This window comes from Notolepis coatsorum (genome assembly GCF_963971535.1).
Source record: "Notolepis coatsorum genome assembly, chromosome: 3".
NCBI classification, from domain to species: Eukaryota; Metazoa; Chordata; class Actinopteri; order Aulopiformes; family Paralepididae; genus Notolepis; species Notolepis coatsorum.
The window spans coordinates 1,830,272-1,850,841 of NC_140167.1; the positions used below are offsets into that span (position 1 = coordinate 1,830,272).

General features: G+C 45.4%; 1 protein-coding gene across 1 annotated transcript in view; it reads right to left on the bottom strand.

The window, feature by feature from the left end:
- Positions 1 to 12,937: 12,937 nt before the first annotated feature.
- The window catches only part of asxl2 (ASXL transcriptional regulator 2), a 40,243-nt gene continuing 32,610 nt past the window's right edge, over positions 12,938 to 20,570 (bottom strand). The window contains exons 11-13 of the mRNA XM_084310311.1: positions 19,378 to 19,849; positions 18,040 to 18,465; positions 12,938 to 15,498 (exon numbers count right to left, since the gene is read on the bottom strand). Of these exons, the coding sequence (XP_084166437.1) occupies positions 13,654 to 15,498; positions 18,040 to 18,465; positions 19,378 to 19,849 (2,743 nt within the window). The 3' untranslated portion in view covers positions 12,938 to 13,653. The remainder of the gene's footprint in view (positions 15,499 to 18,039; positions 18,466 to 19,377; positions 19,850 to 20,570) is intronic.

Sequence of the window (20,570 nt, forward strand, 5' to 3'; positions counted from 1 at the left end):
GGTTAAAGTACGTGGGGGGGGGGGGTCCTATATTCTCTATCAAAAGGCTCTAGAAATGAGTATTCCAGAGCTTTGTTTTTTGAATGTCGTTTCCGTCAGCTTATCCCTCACTATAGGGTCTTATTCGACGTATCCCTCGCTAAATGGCTGCTTTTTTATATAGCGCTTTTATCCAAAGCGCTTTACAATTTTGTTACTCACATTTTACACATTTTACCCGTTCACTCACACATTCACACACCGACAGCAGAGGCGACCATGCAAGGTGCCGACCTGCTCATCGGGAGCAATTAGGGGTTAAGTGTCTTGCTCAAGGACACATCGACACACTGCCCGGGAGGAGCGGGAATCGAACCGGGAACCTCCGGATTGCCAGACGACTGCTCTACCTCCGGAGCCACTGTCGCCCCTACGCTATAGGGTCTTATTCGACTAGGACTTGTTAAAGTCGATCATTTGCTTTTTCCCCCTTTATTTATTATTTAAATTCTGGATATTTGTCACTAGTGGAAGATGGTAAGTACGTGTTTGACATAACAAAATACATTCACTCTGTGCTTTAACACCAGATAGATGAGCACTAGGTTTAAAGATGTCCTTCTGCTTGATTGCATTCATTTTCTAAATGACAATAAGAAGAAAAACATAATCTTACAGATTTATTTGTGTTATTCAAACTCACTATTCTATTAAGAACAAAGGGTCCAAGGTGATGCTCGTCAAGTTGAAAAGCCTTTTAATCCATTGACTCGCTCAATGAATGATAAGAATCATTAAGACGTCTGTAGAACAGTACACAATAAACTCTGACGTTGAAGGAAATCCATAACTATTAAAGAGCATATCGCAGGTCGGAGATCCCAGTGAGTCGACAATTATGTAGGAATATACTTATATACACACTACAGTGACTTCTGGGGTTATTTTGTGAGAGAATTTTACTTCCGCATTTAAAAAGATGAAATCATATACATTCACTTTTCAAACGGTCACTTCCAAACAAGGTTAAGTACAGGGTGCCAACCACTGGGGGAGCCAGGGAGCCATAGCTCCCCTTAATGAGACATCAGCTCCCCTGAAAACATGATTTGTGAAATTTTGGGGGGGGGTCTCTAAAATACTGACAATAAATGCAATTTCTGCCATGCATTTCTATTTTTCGCAATTTTCTGTATCGTCATCATCGTGTATAATGCGTAAAATTTGGCTATTTTGATGTATGATTCATGATTGCTCACTGATTCGCAGTAATAGATAGCGATGTGTGCGTCTTAATCGTGCATGCAGACCTGTGTGGCTTGGACTATGTGCGGTTCTGTAACGTTACTCACCTATAGCCTGTGTCTACAGCAAGCGTCGCCTCCACAACCTGCAATATGCTCTTTAAGACGGCTAAGAATGTCTTTTAGTCAAGGACAGCTGCAGAGAATAGAAGGCACTCTCGGACCAAGTCACGAGTACATACTGTACATCGTGACCAGCTGGGCGAGGAAGACGACGCTTTTTACCCTCAGGAATTCTACATACAGGGACCTTTTCTCTCTTTTTTATTTATTTATTTGTATAGGTGAGCCACGGTTTCCAGTTCCTTTCAGAGACTATCTTGTTCAGCGTATAGGTGTAGGGTTCAAGTCCTGATGAATTGAAAATGGGGGACCCTGATGTAAACAAGACGAAAGTCTTTCTCTGGTCTGCATCCCCTTAACATGTATTGAGCTGTACTGTACTGTACCCATTCTGCAATCTGTTAATAAAAGTTTTCAATCAATCAATTCAGTAGCCATTGTTATGACGGGTGCGTCCCTCCCTAGGAATTAAAGTTACGACTAGTATTTATTAGAATATACAGCGGTCCAGGAAGGCGTCCCCATGGCGTAAGATTATGAAGTTATATTTTGATATTATTTAATCGACTGGTTATAACAATATCAACATAATGTTTCCCCACACGCTCTCATCTAAAGTGTTTACCACCAGAGATGGTCTCATTATTTCCCAGGAAATTCAAATAACTCGTTCGGCACGGGGAGAAAAAAAACCATTAATCAACTCAGATCCTTGGTTGACTTGAGACCAAACCAACCGATTAATGGCCTTAAAGAGGGCGCCGCCATAATTGAATTTGGATATCATTACAATAATAAGACAATGACAGTTTAAAGGAATGGATACTTCCCTCTACCCACTACTACACCTTCAGACGATAATATTATAGCACTATACCAGCGACAGTGGCTCAGGAGGTAGAGCAGTCGTCTGGCAATCCGGAGGTTCCCGGTTCGATTCCCGCTCCTCCCGGGCGTGTCGATGTGTCCTTGAGCAAGACACTTATCCCCCTAACTGCTCCTGATGAGCAGGTCGGCACCTTGCATGGTCGCCTCCGCCGTCGGTGTGTGAATGTGTGAGTGAGTGGGTCAAATGTGAGGAACAAATTGTAAAGCGCTTTGGATAAAAGCTGCTATATAAAAAAGCAGCCATTACCATTTATATGAGTGTAAACACTAGGAATGTGTCAGATGGGGGTCCCTGGTGCAGATCTCTGTAGAGTTGGTGAAGTCCTGCATGTCGTGGCCAGACAAGAGACACGTATAGAAAACAACAGAGGCAAGGCAGCTAAATGACATAATAGCTCGTTATAATAAATAATATTCAGCGCACGAAGTCGCCTATATAACCGAGGCAATGGCAGAACTGTGACTTTCCCCACGACGAGGACGAAGAGACGCATGTGATTGAATGTGTATTTAATTAATACGAAAGTTGATTAATTGATGCGATGAGGTCACTGGTTATCCATCATTTATACACAAAATCAAAGCTCACTTCTTAAGACTGTACGGCTGTACAACCAGAAGTCTAAAGTCCTGTGGATTTGTATATTAATTCCTCACTGAATCAACTGAATAAATAAACAGCATCCAACGTGTGTGCACCCCCCCCCCCCCCCCCTCCCTCCCTGAAGGACAGGGTTACACAAAATAATTTGAACAGTCAATCACAGCAGGCTCAATATAACACCGTGGACCATTGGTGTCACATAAGGAGAGAGTCTCGTTACATTATTGATCACCACACAGATCCGTCATCATCATAATAATAAAGGTGCATTTCACCGTAACCGCACCTTTAGCACCGAGGTAGTGACAACACATCCTCCTGTGAGTCTGTGACTGTATACCGCAGTAGCCTCCTCCTCCAGTGACTGAAGATCCCACACTTTCACTGGGCGGCAGGGAGAGAGACACACTGTGGGATGAGGAGGCTCAAGGTACCGCAGTATAGTCGTTTAATAGTGTTTCACCCCTGGAGCAATATTGCACGACCAAACGCGGCCATAAAAATGCTGCTTTTAAGTACATATTTACCTTATTTCCGCAATATGAACGGTGTGTCGTGATGCCCCCCCCCACACACACACACACACGGATGATGAGATTGAAACGGAGATAATTCCACATTCTAACGGTTTCTCTCTCGAAGGCAAGATGACCGAATGCGAGGAATTGGCCTTTTTATTACCAGAGGGGGGGGGGGGGAAGCACGCAGGTTGCGTTTGAGCATCACCACCAGCATCAGCATCAGATGAAGAGGAGAAGTGGTCCACAGGCTGAATAAGGAGGATATTATATTTCCTCCGTGATTAAAAAATTTAAAATAAAAAGAAACACGCTCTCTCACCTTTAGACGAATTGACGCGCTGCTGTCCGCCGACGCTGCTGCTGCTGCTGTTTTCCAACACGGTTCAGGAAACGACCCATCATCATCATCACATTTCGAGTCTCCTCTTAGGCTCTTCCACGGTGTGAGTAACGGTGACGGTACCGGAGGAGCTGTGGGCTGGAGGCGCATCGAGATGTACGCGCCGCCGTTCAGCTCTCGGGTCGTCGTCCCCTCCTCCTCCTCCTCACAGCGTCACCGGCGACGGCCGAACACCAGGGGGCGGCAAAGAGCGCAGCGCTCCCCCCATACTATAGCCCTCAGAGTCACGAGCTCCGTGTAACGCGGAAGTGCAGTGGGACTAAACTATCACTGCACTTCCGCGTTACACGGAGCTCGTGAGGGGGAGGGTGGAGGTGGAGGGAGAGAGCGCGGGGGGGGGGGGTACAATGAATGAATGTTGATTTTAGAGCCTCTAGTCAACATTCATTCACGCCCCCCCCCCCCCGCGCGCTCTCTCCTATGAGCTCAAAATACCGGACGTGTGGTGGTGGTTTTTATAATTTACGCATGTGCGCACGAGCGCTGATGAATGTTTGTAAGGGGGGAGTATTATGGGGAATAATACACAAGGCGACGTGTTTATTCCAAGGCTTTGGTCGGAACAGTTTAACACTACTCTATATTTGCATATCCTGTATGTCTCAGTTTGATTGATTGATTGAAAACTTTATTAACAGATTGTAGAATGGGTACAGTACAGTACAGCTCAATACATACAATTGTTAAGGGGATGCAGACCAGAGAAAGACTTTCGTCTTGTTTACATCAGGGTCCCCCATTTTCATTCATCAGGACATATATGACATACATGACATACAGATAGACAGTACTGCTACATCTATACATTTATGACATATCAGATTTGCAAATACAGTACTGTTTGTGATACAAAAAGTGTCCAGAAAAAAAGAGTATATACATTTGACGTAGAAACTGTACATTGGAGGAGGTTGGGTGGGTGGGGGGGAGGTTGGGTAGGAGGGGTGGTCGTGGGTGGGGGACACTGTACATTGGAATACTGACAAGACCATACTTGGTCATTTACTGTACATTGGAGGGGGTTGTGTTAGGACATTTACAGGGGCTAGTTTCGAATTGCAGTCTCCCATAGGTGTTTTTTATAGAGTGTTTTTGAAAGTGGGTAGTGATTCACATTCCTTTACAGCTTTAGGTAGGGCGTTCCACCAGGGGCGGGGCTAGGGGGTGGCTACTTGGGCTCAAGCCCCGAATGTTTTCTGAAAAGCCCTGAATCTATTTAAAAAAAAAAAAAAAAAAAAAAAATTGACAATTCATCATTGTTACATGAAAATATTTTGCACCAGATTTAGCAGAAGCTAATTTCCATCTGTGGTCTATCCAGCTGCTAACTGTATTTGAGTGAGTTAAGTCTTGGTGTTATGGTAGACTCAGACCTAAGCTTTAAATCACAATCAACAAGTTGACAAAAACATAATTCTTCCACCTTAGAAACATAGCTAAAGTACGGCCATTTATAAATCAAAAGGACGCTGAAAACCAGATCCATGCCTTTATCTCAAGCCAACTCGACTACCGTAATGCACTCCTTACCGGCCTCCCAAAAAATACGATAACTATTTTATTGCAATGCACTATTGCATTATTTTATTCTATTTACTAACTATTTTATTGCACTGCACTATTTTACTTTGTATCAGTGAATCATAGACGTCTGGCCATAAGAGCATTCGGAGCATCTCTGCTCTCCCACTATTGAACTTGGGGGAGCAAAGGTATGCTCTTGCTCCACCACTTTTTGATCATATGAAAAATATGATATATCCCCCCCATATATAAATCTAACCATAACTACGTTATGGTTAACTGAGTTTTATAGTGAAAATAGCAGCTTTATTGGTCAAGATTGAAGGCTCTATATTGCAGGAAATTGCACGTACAGGTTCATTAAATGACCGCCTGACCCCCTCCAAACCACCCCTTGCCTGCAAAAAAAAAAAAAAAAAAAACACTGGCACCTATCTGGGCTAAGCCCCGGATCTCCTACAATCCTAAATCCGCCCCTGCGTTCCACATTGATGTAGCATAATTGCAAAACGTGTTTAGTCCCTTGTTTGAGCCGAATCTGGGTTTTACATGATTTGTGGAGCTCCTCTGGTGTTGTGATCGTGGTATTCACTGACCTTTGGGAAGTATTTTGACATGTACATGGGTACCTTAGTCGTGTAGTGTATCTTGTAGACCAGGCCCATTGCAAGTTGCTGTACTCTGTCATCTACTCTAAGCCATCCTAGGTTGTCAAAGTGGGCAGGTGTGGGTTCTAGGAGTAAGGTCAAGCAGTAGTCTGACCAGTTACTGTATATCTGTATGTCATAAATGTCATGATTGGATTTTTTATATCTATGTTGTGTATGTCATAATTGTCATTATGAATTGAAAATGGGGGACCCTGATGTAAACAAGACGAAAGTCTTTCTCTGGTCTGCATCCCCTTAACACTTGTGTGTATTGAGCCGTACTGTACTGTACCCATTCTGCAATCTGTTCAATAAAGTTTTCAATCAAACCCCACGGGTGTCCCTTACATTTTAAGACACTTTAACTGCTGCTGAGACTGTGACCCATACCTCCATATTTATATTGTAAACACTCGACCCTACATTGTGAATCTGAACGTGCAATAACGTCATTACCCACTGTGCCTTGTATATATCTTATACCTCTTTTTATAAAAAAAAATATATCTATTTTGTACCTTATTTTTTATTTAAATTTTTAGTTAAGCATTGTGTGATTTTGTGTGAAGGGCGGACTAGCAAAGTAAGATTTTCATTGTATGGCAAACTGTCTGTTTAACTGTGTACATGAGTTTGCCATACACGTTTCGCAATTATGCCACATCAATGAACGCCCTACCCACAGCTGTAAAATAATGTGAATCCCTACCCTCCTTCAAAACCGCTCTCAAAGAGCACCAACGGGAGGCTGCAATTAGAAACTGGTCCCTAAGAAGTGGGGTGACATGGGCCGACTTCGGTAGGCCCACATAGCTACTTCCTGCACATCTACTATAACTACACTAAGGCTACGTTCACACTGCAGGCTGCACTGTTTTTTTCACAACAGTGTGAACGGCACAAATCACACTGAATCTGACCACTGACTTTCATAATGTGGTCCTAAATCAGATGCAGGTGTGACCTCAAGTCTGAACAGTCGTGTGACTTTTACATTGACATGTGTCACAATTGTTTACGTCCATCTTCTTTATTAAGACTTTTTTTGTCATGTGACTCAGATCTGTTTTTTCTAGTGTTCAATAGATTAAAAAAAACGTAACTAATTAATCTCACAATTTTCTGTAATTTATCTAGATTAAAAATAGCTTTTTTCTACTTAAGACCGAAGCTTGTAACAGATATTTACTTGAGTAAAATCATGGAATGAATGTAAAATCAACACAAAAAGTATATTTTGATTCAAAGACTATTTTAATAGCTTCCTTTGAATAGTTTCTCTCCTGTGAAATACAAATGTTCAACAAAACCATCAACATTGACTCAGCTAGACCTCTTTCTTATATCCGCAGCGCTAAGATTGAAGATTTTTCACTCCATAGATTAATCTAGATACATTTATTTTAATGCTTTAAACAATTTAAATTAATCTCCAAAGTTAAAGCATCAACTTTGACAGCCCTAGTTTTTTCACAACAGTGTGAACGGCACAACTCACATGGAATTATAAATGGCCTTTTTCAGTGTTTAGCATCGTTTCCTATATATGTCTCTAATTCTCATATTGGCGCATTCTTCCAATTCTCCTCTCACAACATTCACCCTCACTGAACTGAGTCATCTGAAAATGTGCTGATTTGTGATGTCAGAGAGACACCGCTGCATAATAATGTGGCAGTTGGCATCAGGCCACACAGTGGTTGGAGCCCAGGCTCAAAAAGGCTTAAGATCTTGAGGTAGAAAAATGCTGTTTTTGAGGACTTGATTAGAAATACAAAACAATGTATTTTTTGGAAAAAATACTTACAGAGGTGTTCCATAGACTCACAGGAAGTGTGTAAAAGTGCCCAAATAGTGAAAGAAATAGTAAAATAGTTCCCCTTTAAACCATAGACTGTGACTCCAGTGTCCTCCATGTTTACGTCCATCTTCTTTATTGTTACTTTGTGCTGCAGGTCAGTTGAGGAGCGTGACCAGTTCACACTGGAGTCTGATATTGGCCAGTGCCACATAAAAAAAATATATATATATAAATTAATTAATAAGTAGTAAATCAGAATTGAACGCTAAGGCTTGTAGTGTGAACATAGCCCAACCACTGTACACAAAGATGAGTAAAACTTTAGATTTCGAGCTAATAGTGCAAGAACAGAAGAGACACACAAAACGTTTACTTCTTGTTATTTATTCATAATAGCCTATATATTTTGATAAAATACACTTTTGTTTACAAGTGCTGATTACTATTATTACATTCACCTGCATTTCAAAATGGAGACTTTCGACGACCCAAAAACAGCAAGATGACAGACAGAAGAAAACGCACCCTTTCGTGACAAAAAATCGCGAGGTTCTAAAACATTCCCGATTGCCTTCCGTGACACTTTCAGAACTCGTCCCGTACGACTACACGCCACGCCTACTCTTCCACACACACACACACACACACACACACATGACACACGGATCACTTTTAGACGTCGACGATCATTAAAAGACAAAAAGGGGGCGGAGTCCTGCCTGAATCACACTTCAACAACCCCCTCAAACGTGGAAGATGTCAGCTGCCTGGTAGGTTGTAATAGAATGTGATTCTTTTTGCTTTTTGCAGTGCACTCCGGTGTCCCCCAAGGACAAACTTCCATGTCAGTAAAATTGGACATAACATAAAAATCACACGGACATTCAACCAAATAAGACCTAACTATTCATCAGGCTGTGTGTAAGGGGCGGGGGCGGGGGGGGGGGGGGGGGGGTAAATTAATCTTAAACGTGTTCACGTTACATAATATTGGTATTTTCGGTTTTCTGTGAAGTGTCCCATCTTCGTTATCCAAGGAAACTTAAAAGGAAGGGTCGTCACGTGTGGGAACGTTCAGTTCGACCGACGTCGAGTTGAAGGGGATCAGCCGTCTCTCAACCGTCATGTCATTTAAATGATTGATTGATTGAAAACGTTATTAACAGATTGCAGAACGGGTACAATACAGTACAGCTCAATACACACAATTGTTAAGGGGATGCAGACCAGAGAAAGACTTTCGTCTTGTTTACATCAGGGTCCCCCATTTTCAATTCATCATAGATGATGGTATAAACAGGTTATTACCTCGGATGTCAGAATCAACTGCAATTTGTTGCCTTGTTAACTAGCTAACGTTTGATATATTGGTTGATGTATATTTTCTCAGATAGCTGGTATATTTTGAATTTGAATACAGGCTTCAATAGATCTCGCATCAAGTAGTAGAGCATAGAATTCTGGCATTGTATAGCAGTGTACAGAAAGACCCAGTGCCTCATCCGTAGCTAACAGTGTACTGCACTGCCACAGGACCTAGCATGTCCTACCATGCTCTGTAAATAACTCATGTACATATACCGATATGCCCTACTTTGTTTACTTGTTTTATTGCACAATGTCGTTCTATTGGATTCTATTATATATTACTATTGTATTATGCACATCGTTGCGGGCAAGACCCCCCGCATTTCATTGTATACTTGTATGCCGTGACAAATAAAACTCTTGACTTGACTATTCTGACGAGATGACCCTTCCTTCTTTATAGTTTCCTTATCTAGGACATGTGTAGAGATTCCAGAGCTATACGCCTGAGGAGAGAGCTCCCACACAGTCCTTTTTGGCAATAGACTTCATTTAAACTCCAACATTTGGTGCTCAGACCGTCTAACCCAATGAAGGTCTAAGGACCAAAACATTCGACTTTAAACTTTAAACGTATGATGTATATCGTGCCAGTTAGGGCACCTTGTGTATACGGTTTACTTTTACACTTACTCACACAGTATATATATATATAATATATATATATATATATATTCAGATTCCAAGTCTATCGCCGGTAGAAGGACAGTGTTTGGGAGTTCTCTTCTCTTGCCTGTGGACACTCCCTCCCACGCACCAAACTGAAACTGTGCATGATTAGAGCTATAAGCCTTTTTTACACGTGACATAATGCCACTAACTCCCCCTTCCAACGCATACAGTACAAAAAGCGGGCGGGGGGGGGGGGCAGGTTTAAACGCACTGACCTACAAAGGTCACATTCAGTCTGCGGTCCCGCGAGGTGCCCGCCCCTAAAGGTGCGTCGGGGGGGGGGGGGGGCAGAGCGCGACTGGACGCCCCGCGATGTAACCGCCACACGCAGTGAATCGAAAGAGAAGAGACGGTTCAAAGGTTACAGACGCCGAGACTCTCTATGAAAAAATAGACAAACTGATTCTGTTAAAAACTCGAGCCGGACGCCTAAAATCGGGGAATTTCAGTTATATAAAAAAAAAAAATAAGTATTTCATCCTACGAGCCTGTCCACTCTGAACAAAATCATAGGATAAAAAAATTTAAATAAAAGGGACAGCCAATATATTATAGTAAATACCCTGTTGTTTTTAAAAACAATTAGCAAATACACTTTTTTATTAAAATATATTAATTAAAATATATTACTTTGATTAACTAATCAGACATGAAAAACAAGATCTGATCATTCCGTTTTCTTAAGGTGACTTTGGCATATAACCATGGAGATAATTTCTTCTTTTTTTTACAAAACAATAGGTCTACTTTTGCACCTCGGTAAGATTTAGAAAAACATCCATCGATGCGTTTCGATTTTTGCGACCCACAAAATCTTAAAAGGTGCTACAGATGACATTGCGGCCACTAGATGTCGCACTAGAGCACCAGCGTGTCATTTATCCAATCAGGTGCGTTCCACGTGGGGGGGAAATGGGAAGTAGGGAGGGGCTACATGCACGCAACATGTAAACAACATACATTTTGGACCCGCAAAATTCTTTGAAATTATAAATTCATCAATCAATAATGTTTTGGGGGACGACGACAACGACAATACTTTTATTCCGCACCTTTCCAAAAGCTCTGTGGATGTATAATATATATATATTTTTGAATGATAACTCTACATTAAAATGTCATCTATAGCACCGTTAAACCTCTGGATCATATGTACCTCCAAATGATCTGGTAGCCTATATGCCAATACCAACGCAGTTGGCCACTGACGTTTCTGGTCATGTGACATGTGCACCAATCGTGTGACGGCAAGTTCTTTCGACGGTTAAGCTTAGGCACTCTTTCGAAGTTGGTTAAGGTTAGAGTTTGTCTTAGAGCATGGCGATAGAACGCCAGGTGCTTTGCAGGCTGTTCGACGCGGAAATGGGCAAAGACACAGCTGGTCACGCTATTGGGCGCACATGTCACATGACCAGAAACGTCAGTGGCCAATCAGATTCGCTAATCGCACAACTGCGTTGGTATTAGCATAGATGCGATCTGGTATCCTTCCATGACGGTGCAGCGGTTAGCGTTTTATCACAACCCAAACGGTTACCTTCTCTCCACAGTACAGAGCCGTAGTGGAACAAGTCCAACAGCTGAATGAGCTCAAGCAAGGTGTGCTACACAAAGAAAAAAGAGAAAGTGGAATTCTATAGCTATAGGCAAAATATGAGCAAATATTTACAGTGTGGGGCGAAGGGGGGCGGATAAACAACTAGGAACGGTTATCTTGGTAACGCTTCAAAAAAGGTACACAGATTACAGGGCAATTATTACTGTGCAATAACATAGAAATAACCCAGGAATTACCTGGTGATTATCCGGTAAGGACAAGAACGCACTTGTCCGTAATTACAAATAGATACATAACTTAAAAAGAGTATTTCTAGGGGAGCTCCAGTAGCTCACCACGTACCGCAAGCGCTATTTCAGCGCCGTGGACAACCGTGCTCATCACGGATCTGGGGCTTAGCGAGTTCGAATCCCGACTGCAGCCGTGCCTTTCCCAGAGTGTCTTCCCCCCCATCTGAACCCTTTCAGCCTGTTTCTGTCGGTCATCCTTGACCAGTATAAATGTGATAAACACATAAAAGAGCCAGGGGAATGGCCAAAGTTTAAAAAAAAAAAAATAGTATTTCTACATTATTACATAGTAATTTACCCTGTAATTCAAGTATCGCAACACGAAGCGTTGCCATGGCCTCCAGTTTCTTCTCTCCCTCGAGTGTTTTGACTAGTGATGCACCGATGTGAAAATTGTGGCCGATAACGATAGCCGATATTAATATCGCTGTTCTGGCCGATACCGATATTTACCGATGTCGATATCTCTGTATAGAAAACACTTTTTTATGATAATCAAATAAAGAGCTATTTTCCAAAACGCATTTAAAAAAAAAAAAAACGTTTGTAACTTATTTTCAGAAATGACTGATATTTTGAAATTATTTAAGACCAAAACATCGGCCCTATCTTGATATCGGACCGATACCAATGTGTAAAAAAATTACTATATCGGTTGCCGATATATCGTGCATCACAAATTTTTACTGTTAATCACCGCCAATTGACTCATCCCCCCCCCCCCCCCCCCCTTCCTGGATTGAGAAAAGAGGACAGGGTGTGAGAGATGGGGGGCAAGTCTTACTCCACCTTTACAGACGTAAAAAGGGTGAGAAAATGCACGTCGCGGGACAAGATATCTGCCCGTCTAGGCTTTTTGGAGGAGGCAACGTTGGCTCACACAGTGGGGATCTGAGTAAACGGAGAACAAGAGTAAAATAAAAGGCAGATCCGCCCCCGACCTTTGACCTTTGTGCAGATCTACCTTTATTTCGACCCGTACGGTTCTCGTCCTGCACCAGGGGCAGAGGTGGACGTCGTCCTGCACCAGGGGCTGAGGTGGACATCGTCCTGCACCAGGGGCTGAGGTGGATGTGCATAACAGCCGTACTTTAATCAGGACGCAGGACGAGATCTTGGCCTCCGCTCGCTCTCCTCAAATAGGAACACATTTTATTTCATGGTTCTTCTTTCCATCCTGTTTAGAGCGTCGAGTGCTGTACATTATTACTACCAGGTGGTTCTCTTTTTTCAAGTGCTTCGCCCTGTAACTGTTAGCAAAATACAAGGTGATGTGCGATCCTTGTAACATATATATATATATATATATATATATACATATATATATTTTTATAAAGTCATTCATCATTTAAAAGTATATATTTTCTCTCTACATCTGACATCTAAGTGTGTTCAGCACTGTAAATATACAGTTGTATATAAAATAGTTACCTTTGAGCTGCAGGTCCCTGCCACATGCGCGTAAGTGCGGAATAGGAGGAGGTACTGTACAACCGCTGATTATCATTAACGCCCTTTTTCGCCCATAAGCTATAAGTATCACAACTCAGGCCCCACGATAAAGTGTCCAACTAACAACACAACAACACAGTCGTCATGTTCTACAAAAATAGCAACACAAATTTTTCCCTCTTCTTTTCTCAATAATTTTTTTAACTACACATCTTTAAAAAAGATATATATAGCACAATAACCCTATCCAAGTGCAAAACATTGCCAGATTTTACAATTGTCACATGATCTGAAAGACTAGACCGATTTGCATCAAACTGACCGAGGTTACTACCAAAATTGCACAAAAACAAACCTCTCTCTCAGATTACGGTGAAACAATAGCTCATCCAGTGTTAATCCTTGCCTTCCCAATAGCAACCACGATGCTGGCCATCTTGGATGGAGTACGGCTGTTGTGCTTCGCCCCTTTGCAAAACGGACTCCGGACGAGCCCCCGCTTCCGCTTCGAGGGCCTCGTCGCGATACAAGAAAAAAACAAAAAACACGATATCCGGTCTCTCTTATTATTAACTCATATCACCGTACCACTAAACACGCAACGCAGAGTTTCGAGGGGCCGACGCAGTCGTCGTGGCAGAAGGCCCCGCAGCCCTTGCACACGATCATGGCCTTTAGCCTGCAGTAGCACTTGGACTGGACGTCGTCCATCATGACGACGGGACCCTCCAGGAAGGCCTCCTCCTCAGGCGACGACGGCTCGTCCTGGCCGCCGCCGTGGTGGTGGCCAGCGGGGACGGTCGTGACGGTCACCGAGAAGGACATGACGCGCCCGTCGGCCCCCGAGGAGGGGGAGCCGGTGTGGGGCACGGACACGCTGATGGTGCCCCCGTAGCACGAGCCCACCACCGTCTCCCGGCTGATGCCTTCCGGCGGCGTCCTCTGGGTCTGAAGGGAAGGCGGACGCTGGTACCCGGTGGGGGTGGGGGGCGGCGACAGATATGGCTCGGAGTTTCCTTGGTGACTGCCGCGGCGTTCGGGGTGGTGCCGCGGCAACCGGTGCAACTGGGAAAAGAAGGGGTTTCCGGTTTCTTTGGCTCTCGCGTCGCCGCCGTCCTCCCCGTCCGAGCCGCAGCAGCCCGACGTGGGAAGAAGAGGCTCCGTCTTCACCCTGGAGGAGCGGTGGAGCTGGAAGCCCGGCGGCGCCTCGTCGCCTCCCCTCGATATAGAGTATCCCTCCTGCTCGATCTTAACGGCGGGAGGAGGAGAGCGGGGAGAGGGATGATCCTCGTCCTTCGCCCCCCCGGCCTCTTCTCCTCCTCCTTCCGCGCTCTCCTCCCTCTTCAGGTTGGAGGTGTTGGGGATGACCGACGGTGGGTAGGCCCTGCGGCTGCTCTCGGAGCCCCCCCGGCCGTACGTGGACACGTTGAGGAGGTAGTGTCCCGTCATGGCGGGCCTCGGCATCCGCTTCCGACCCGCGGCGAAGCCCGCTGGGAACCGGGGCCGGTCCTGGCTCGGTTCCTCGGCACGCCCCAGTTGATACCGGGGCGGTGCGTACTGGGGAGGCGGCTGACGAGGCCCCATGCCGCCTCCGTAAGGCTGGTTCTGCTGCGTTGTCCTCTGCATCAAAGCCTGGAGGATCTGCTCCTGAGTCTCCTTGTTTGGCATTTCCCTTTGCTGCCGTGGGAACTCTACGAGAACGCCGGCTCGACCCGACATCGTAAGCGGGTGAGAGAGTGGCCTCTCGGATCTGTGCTCACCGCCGGCTCGAGTGGCTGAGTTTGATATCTTTCCCTTACTGGCAGACGGTAAGGCCGCCACCATGACCACCTCCACCTTGGCCAGCGGCTTAGGCAGGATCTGCTCCGGGGGAACCTCCTCGCCTTGGAGGAGCTGCGTGACGAGCGGGTTGTTCGCGGGGATACAGGAGCCGCCGGCCCTGGCGGACGATGACATCGCACACGAGGTGAGTTCCTGCCCCGTGCTGGGAGCGCACCCGGACCGGAGAGCCGGCTGAGATGAAGTCTTTTGCACGTCGTGCGGAGCTGCGTTCAGGAAGGTCCGAGACCGGCTCAGGTTCAGGGGACCAGAGGGGTCGGACGACGGAGGATGTGCGCCGGCCTGGCCGCTCCACCCGGTGGCCGGTACCCTAGTGGATGGCTGTGGGGATGCCGGCCTGGGGCTGGGCGGCGGGCGGGCCTGTTCTCCACCGCCTCCCCCCGGGCCTGGAACCGCAGCCTTAGACGCGTTTGCCCCTGCGGCTGCAACCCTTTGCGCCCGTGCCAGCTGGGCTTTGGCCTTGATGTCGGCCAGCGTGCGGGCGCCAGTGCGGCCCGGACTGCTGAGGGGGGCGGCGGGGAGGGCCGTCCTGGGGAAGACCTGGCTCAGCGACACAGGGACAGGAAGAATTCGTGACACTGGAATCTGTGAAGCAACAAAAACAAGGCGCAGTATAAACATTATATATTCACAGAGAAATACATCCGTCATTCACATTAATGATGGTTCACTCACCTTGAGCAGAGGCACTCTCTGATTCATACACATTAATGATGGTTCACTCACCTGGAGCAGAGACACTCTCTGATTCATACACATTAATGATGGTTCACTCACCTGGAGCAGAGACACTCTCTGATTCATACACATTAATGATGGTTCACTCACCTGGAGCAGAGACACTCTCTGATTCATACACATTAATGATGGTTCACTCACCTGGAGCAGAGACACTCTCTGATTCATACACATTAATGATGGTTCACTCACCTGGAGCAGAGACACACTCTGATTCATACACACTAGGGGTGTAAAGGTCCATGTATCCGTACTGAACCGTTTCAGTGTGTACCGTACCGTACCGAACGGCTGTGTACCGAACGAATACAACGGTATGTTAACCACTAACCGGGGGCTGTTTTTTTCACAATCTAATATAATGATTATTATTATTATAATTTTTTTTTTTACGAGTCGATTATTAATTTCAATACAGAATATTCGTTGACAGCCCTACAAGTACAATTAGTTACTGCACACTACATCAGGGCTGTACACTGCAACGAGGTTATCGCAAATTGCCCCTTAATTTGGCCCGTGCGAGTGGTCAATTATATTTGGGGGCAACCTTGCGAGTAGTGATTTCAACCCTTCCTTCGCATTTCACTCCTAAATTAATCCATACAAATCGGATTTTTTTTTAAAAACATTAGCCTACAACCAGGGCTGTACAGTGCGACATAATGTTGCGGTGCTATGAAAAAAATCTGTCGCGATGAATGAATTTACTGCGTAGCTGCGTGTACTGTGAAGTGAATCTGGGCCGCGCTATTATACTTGGTAGTTGTAGTCCATCGTGCGATTAAATACCATGTCCCGTCTGCGTAGAGTCCATACATCCAACACCAAATCCCATAATTCCTAGTGAACAATCTAATCGAAACTGAATGTGGGCTATTGCATCGCCAAAGAAGAACTTCCTTTCAATAAGTTTAAGCCGCTAATTTTGCTCTGCAAGAAGAACGGAGCGGATATCAGTCCATCTTATGACAACCACGTCCGATGTGGAGAGATGATAAGAGACCATAGCCGATTAAATTAAGTTGGATCTGGCAGTGATGATTACAATGACGGGGACACACTTCTAACGTTCAGCCATGTATTAGGTGAGTCGCCCACTATTAGGACGTTTTTCAATACTTAAATACTGTCTACTTAAATTTCCCTCCGGGGATCAATAAAGTATCAACCTATCTATCTAATAATGAGACAATATGCAAATAAGATAATACTAATAATTGTCCCCGTATGAAAGTGGCTTGCAACTTACTGCTGGTAAAATCACTGTTTATTTCTCGTTTTGCATAGTATTACATTCCTCTTCTATAAACAATCAAAGTCCTACCGTAAGAGCCTCATACGGGTCAATTAAAGCTTTTTGATTAGTCTTTCCTTCGAGCTAAGTTGAACTGAACATTTCACTGTCAAAAGCGCAAACTTAAACAAGGTTGCGTCGCAACGCGGTTTTCAAAATAAAGGTCACATATACAAATACCGTAGTAGGCCTCTCAATTCTTATAAAAAAAGTCCCGGATATACATAAACATTAATTGGCATATATCTCTATAAACAGCCCAACACATTGATCACTTTAGGCACACCCTGAAACCAGTAACATCACAAATATGAAGCGGGTAATTACCCATAAAAATAATAAACCTTTCATGGGGTTATTTACAATAATAATAATTCATTTTATTTATAAAGCAATTTTCATTGTGAAACAAAGGTATGTAGAGTTTCTTGTCCTTCTGCCCCCTTAGCAAATATTTCGTGTTTTTTGCCTATATTCATTTGTGTTTCTGTGTACAACGATGGCTGTGTTGATTATTATGTCATGAAATTGGGTCAGATTGGTCATCTTTGATATATATTCAATATATAAAAGGATCATCATTAGAATACCTCTAAAAAAGAAGTTATACACTTTAGCCTCACAAAAACCTTAGCACTTTTTTTGTGTTCTCATTGACTTCAATGTTAAAACGCTGATTTTTAATATGCACTCATTCATTCAATTGCCGCTGTAATTATTAAATACACGCTATTTTCGTATCACCAAGAGCATGTTGCTCTGTTACTATGTCCGTTACCGTTTATGACACACGGTGGCGCAGTTGCACTATGGCTGGTGTAAGCTGTCAAGCACCGGGCCGTTGTGGTACATTGTTGGTGCAGGCGGTGATGTCAGAGCAGCTTGGAGCCGTGTGTGTGTGTGCTCTGGAGGTGAAAAAGCTTAGCGTACAGCCCTGTACATCACCCCTGAGTGGAACACGGAAAGCCAAACTTTCCCGCACTGTACCAAAAACCTGTACCGAACCTTGCCTTCAAAACCGAGGTACGTACCGAACCGTGGTTTTTGTGTACCGTTACACCCCTAATACACATTAATGATGGTTCACTCACCTTGAGCGGAGGCACTCTCTGATTCGCAGAGGTGAACGTGGGGGCGGGGCTCGGCATGGAGGACGCCGGGGGAGACACGGAGGAGACACGGGGTCTCTTCGCCGGAGACCGCTCGCCCTCCGCCTCATCGGAAGACTTCCTCTTCGGCGGCTCGGGGGAGGGGGAGGGGGAGGAGGAGGAGGCGGCGAGCCTAACTGCCGGGGTAACTGGGTTTTCCGGAACGGGCTTCTCCGCAGCAGACACCGGCCGCCGGGCCGCCTCCAACTCAGCGCCGGCACCGAGAGGAGAGCGGCGGGGTTCGGTTTTCTCCTCCTTCGCTGCAACTGGTTTCTCTTTTTCAGGCGCGATCCCCTCGACTTGCTTCTCAACCACTGGTGCCGCCACTGGTACTGGTGCTGGTACTGTCACTGTCACTGTCACTGGTACTACCACTGGTACTAGTGCTACTACTGGTACTGGTGCTACCACTGGTACTACCACTGGTACTGGTGCTACCACTGGTACTGGTACTACCACTGGTACTGGTGCTACCACTGGTACTGGTACTACCACTGGTACTGGTGCTACCACTAGTACTGGTGCTACCACTGATACTGGTACTACCACTGGTACTACCACTGGTACTGGTGCCGTCACTGGTACTGGTGCTACCACTGGTACTGGTACTACCACTGGTACTGGTGCTACCACTGGTACTGGTACTACTACTGGTGCTGCCACTGGTACTGGTGCCGTCACTGGTACTGGTACTACCACTGGTACTGGTGCTACCACTGGTACTGGTACTACCACTGGTACTGGTGCTACCACTAGTACTGGTACTACCACTGGTACTGGTGCTACCACTGGTACTGGTACTACCACTGGTACTGGTGCTACCACTGGTACTGGTGCTACCACTGGTACTGGTGCTGCCACTGGTACTACCACTGGTACTGGTGCTACCACTGGTACTGGTACTACCACTGGTACTGGTGCCGTCACTGGTACTGGTGCTACCACTGGTACTGGTGCTACCACTAGTACTGTTACTACCACTGGTACTGGTACTACCACTGGTACTACCACTGGTACTGGTACTACCACTGGTACTACCACTGGTACTGGTGCCGTCACTGGTACTGGTGCTACCACTGGTAATGGCGCTGCCACTGGTACTACCACTGGTACTGGTGCCGTCACTGGTACTGGTGCTACCACTGGTAATGGCGCTGCCACTGGTACTACCACTGGTACTGGTGCTACCACTGGTAATGGCGCTGCCACTGGTAATGGCGCTGCCACTGGTACTACCACTGGTACTGGTGCTACCACTGGTAATGGCGCTGCCACTGGTACTGGTGCTACCACTGGTACTGGTACTACCACTGGTACTGGTACTACCACTGGTACTGGTACTACCACTGGTACTGGCGCTACCACTGGTAATGGCGCTGCCACTGGTGCTGTCACTGGTACTACCACTGGCGCTGCCACTGGTACTGGCGCTGCCACGGGCGGCGGTTGCCCCGACGACAGGGTCCTGCTCAGCCTGCGGTCCTCGGCGTACTGGGCGCGGCGTGTCCTCATGGGCTCCATGGCGGGCCGCTCGGACTCCCTGCGCTGCTGCAGCTTCTGGGGCTCCGGCTGCGACGTCGCTGTCGTCCTGGAGTCTCTGGCGGCGGCGGCGGCACACTGGCTGCCCTCCCTGGGGCCCCTGGAAGCCTCCTGCGGTGCCTGGGGGGGGGGCCGGGGCCGGGCGGGGGGGGGGTCCCGGTGATGCAGATCAGCCTCGGTCAGCTCTCTGGACTCCTCACGGCTGAGCCCGGAGCTACGGAGGAGAGGAAGATGGAGGGGAGGAGGGGAGGACGAGAGAGAGAGAGAGAGAGAGACAGAGAGGAGAGAGAGAGAGAGAGACAGAGGAGAGAGAGAGAGAGAGACAGAGAGAGAGAGAGAGAGAGGTGTACAAACAAAATTAGAATTCCATCTGTCCTGAACGGTTTTCTTTTTCATTGTTTGATTTTTATTTGTCTCGAACATAGAGTTTTAAAAAACTAAAAAGGTAAATAGTCAAAGACTATTTCCATACAGTTCAATAAGTGTTCGAGAAGGGACAGTAAACAGTAAAAAAAAGAAAAAGAAAAAAATGATCAAGCCCTGCCCCTTCCTTACAGTATTTTACATTATAATAAAATAAGAAAAATAATATAACAAATAATGAAAAATGTAATAAAAATAGTTTTTTATATATACAAATATCCAAATGAGAAAATATATATATTAGGCAGCAGTCACATTACTGCTCAAGCTCCTCTCTCTCATGTGTCCATAAGTGCTTGTTTATAGCCGCCTTTAAATTGGTATTGATATTATTGCTTAATTTTATACTCCCATCCAGACCACTCCAGAGTGATGCCCCACAAACTGTAAGGTTGTTTTAAAGCTAATGTCCCTCTAAAATTATAACCACTCTCTAATCTCTATTAATGTTGCTTGGTAATTCGTTGTTTGACATAGAGGTGGAAAAATCCATAATAAAAACTATGAGAACA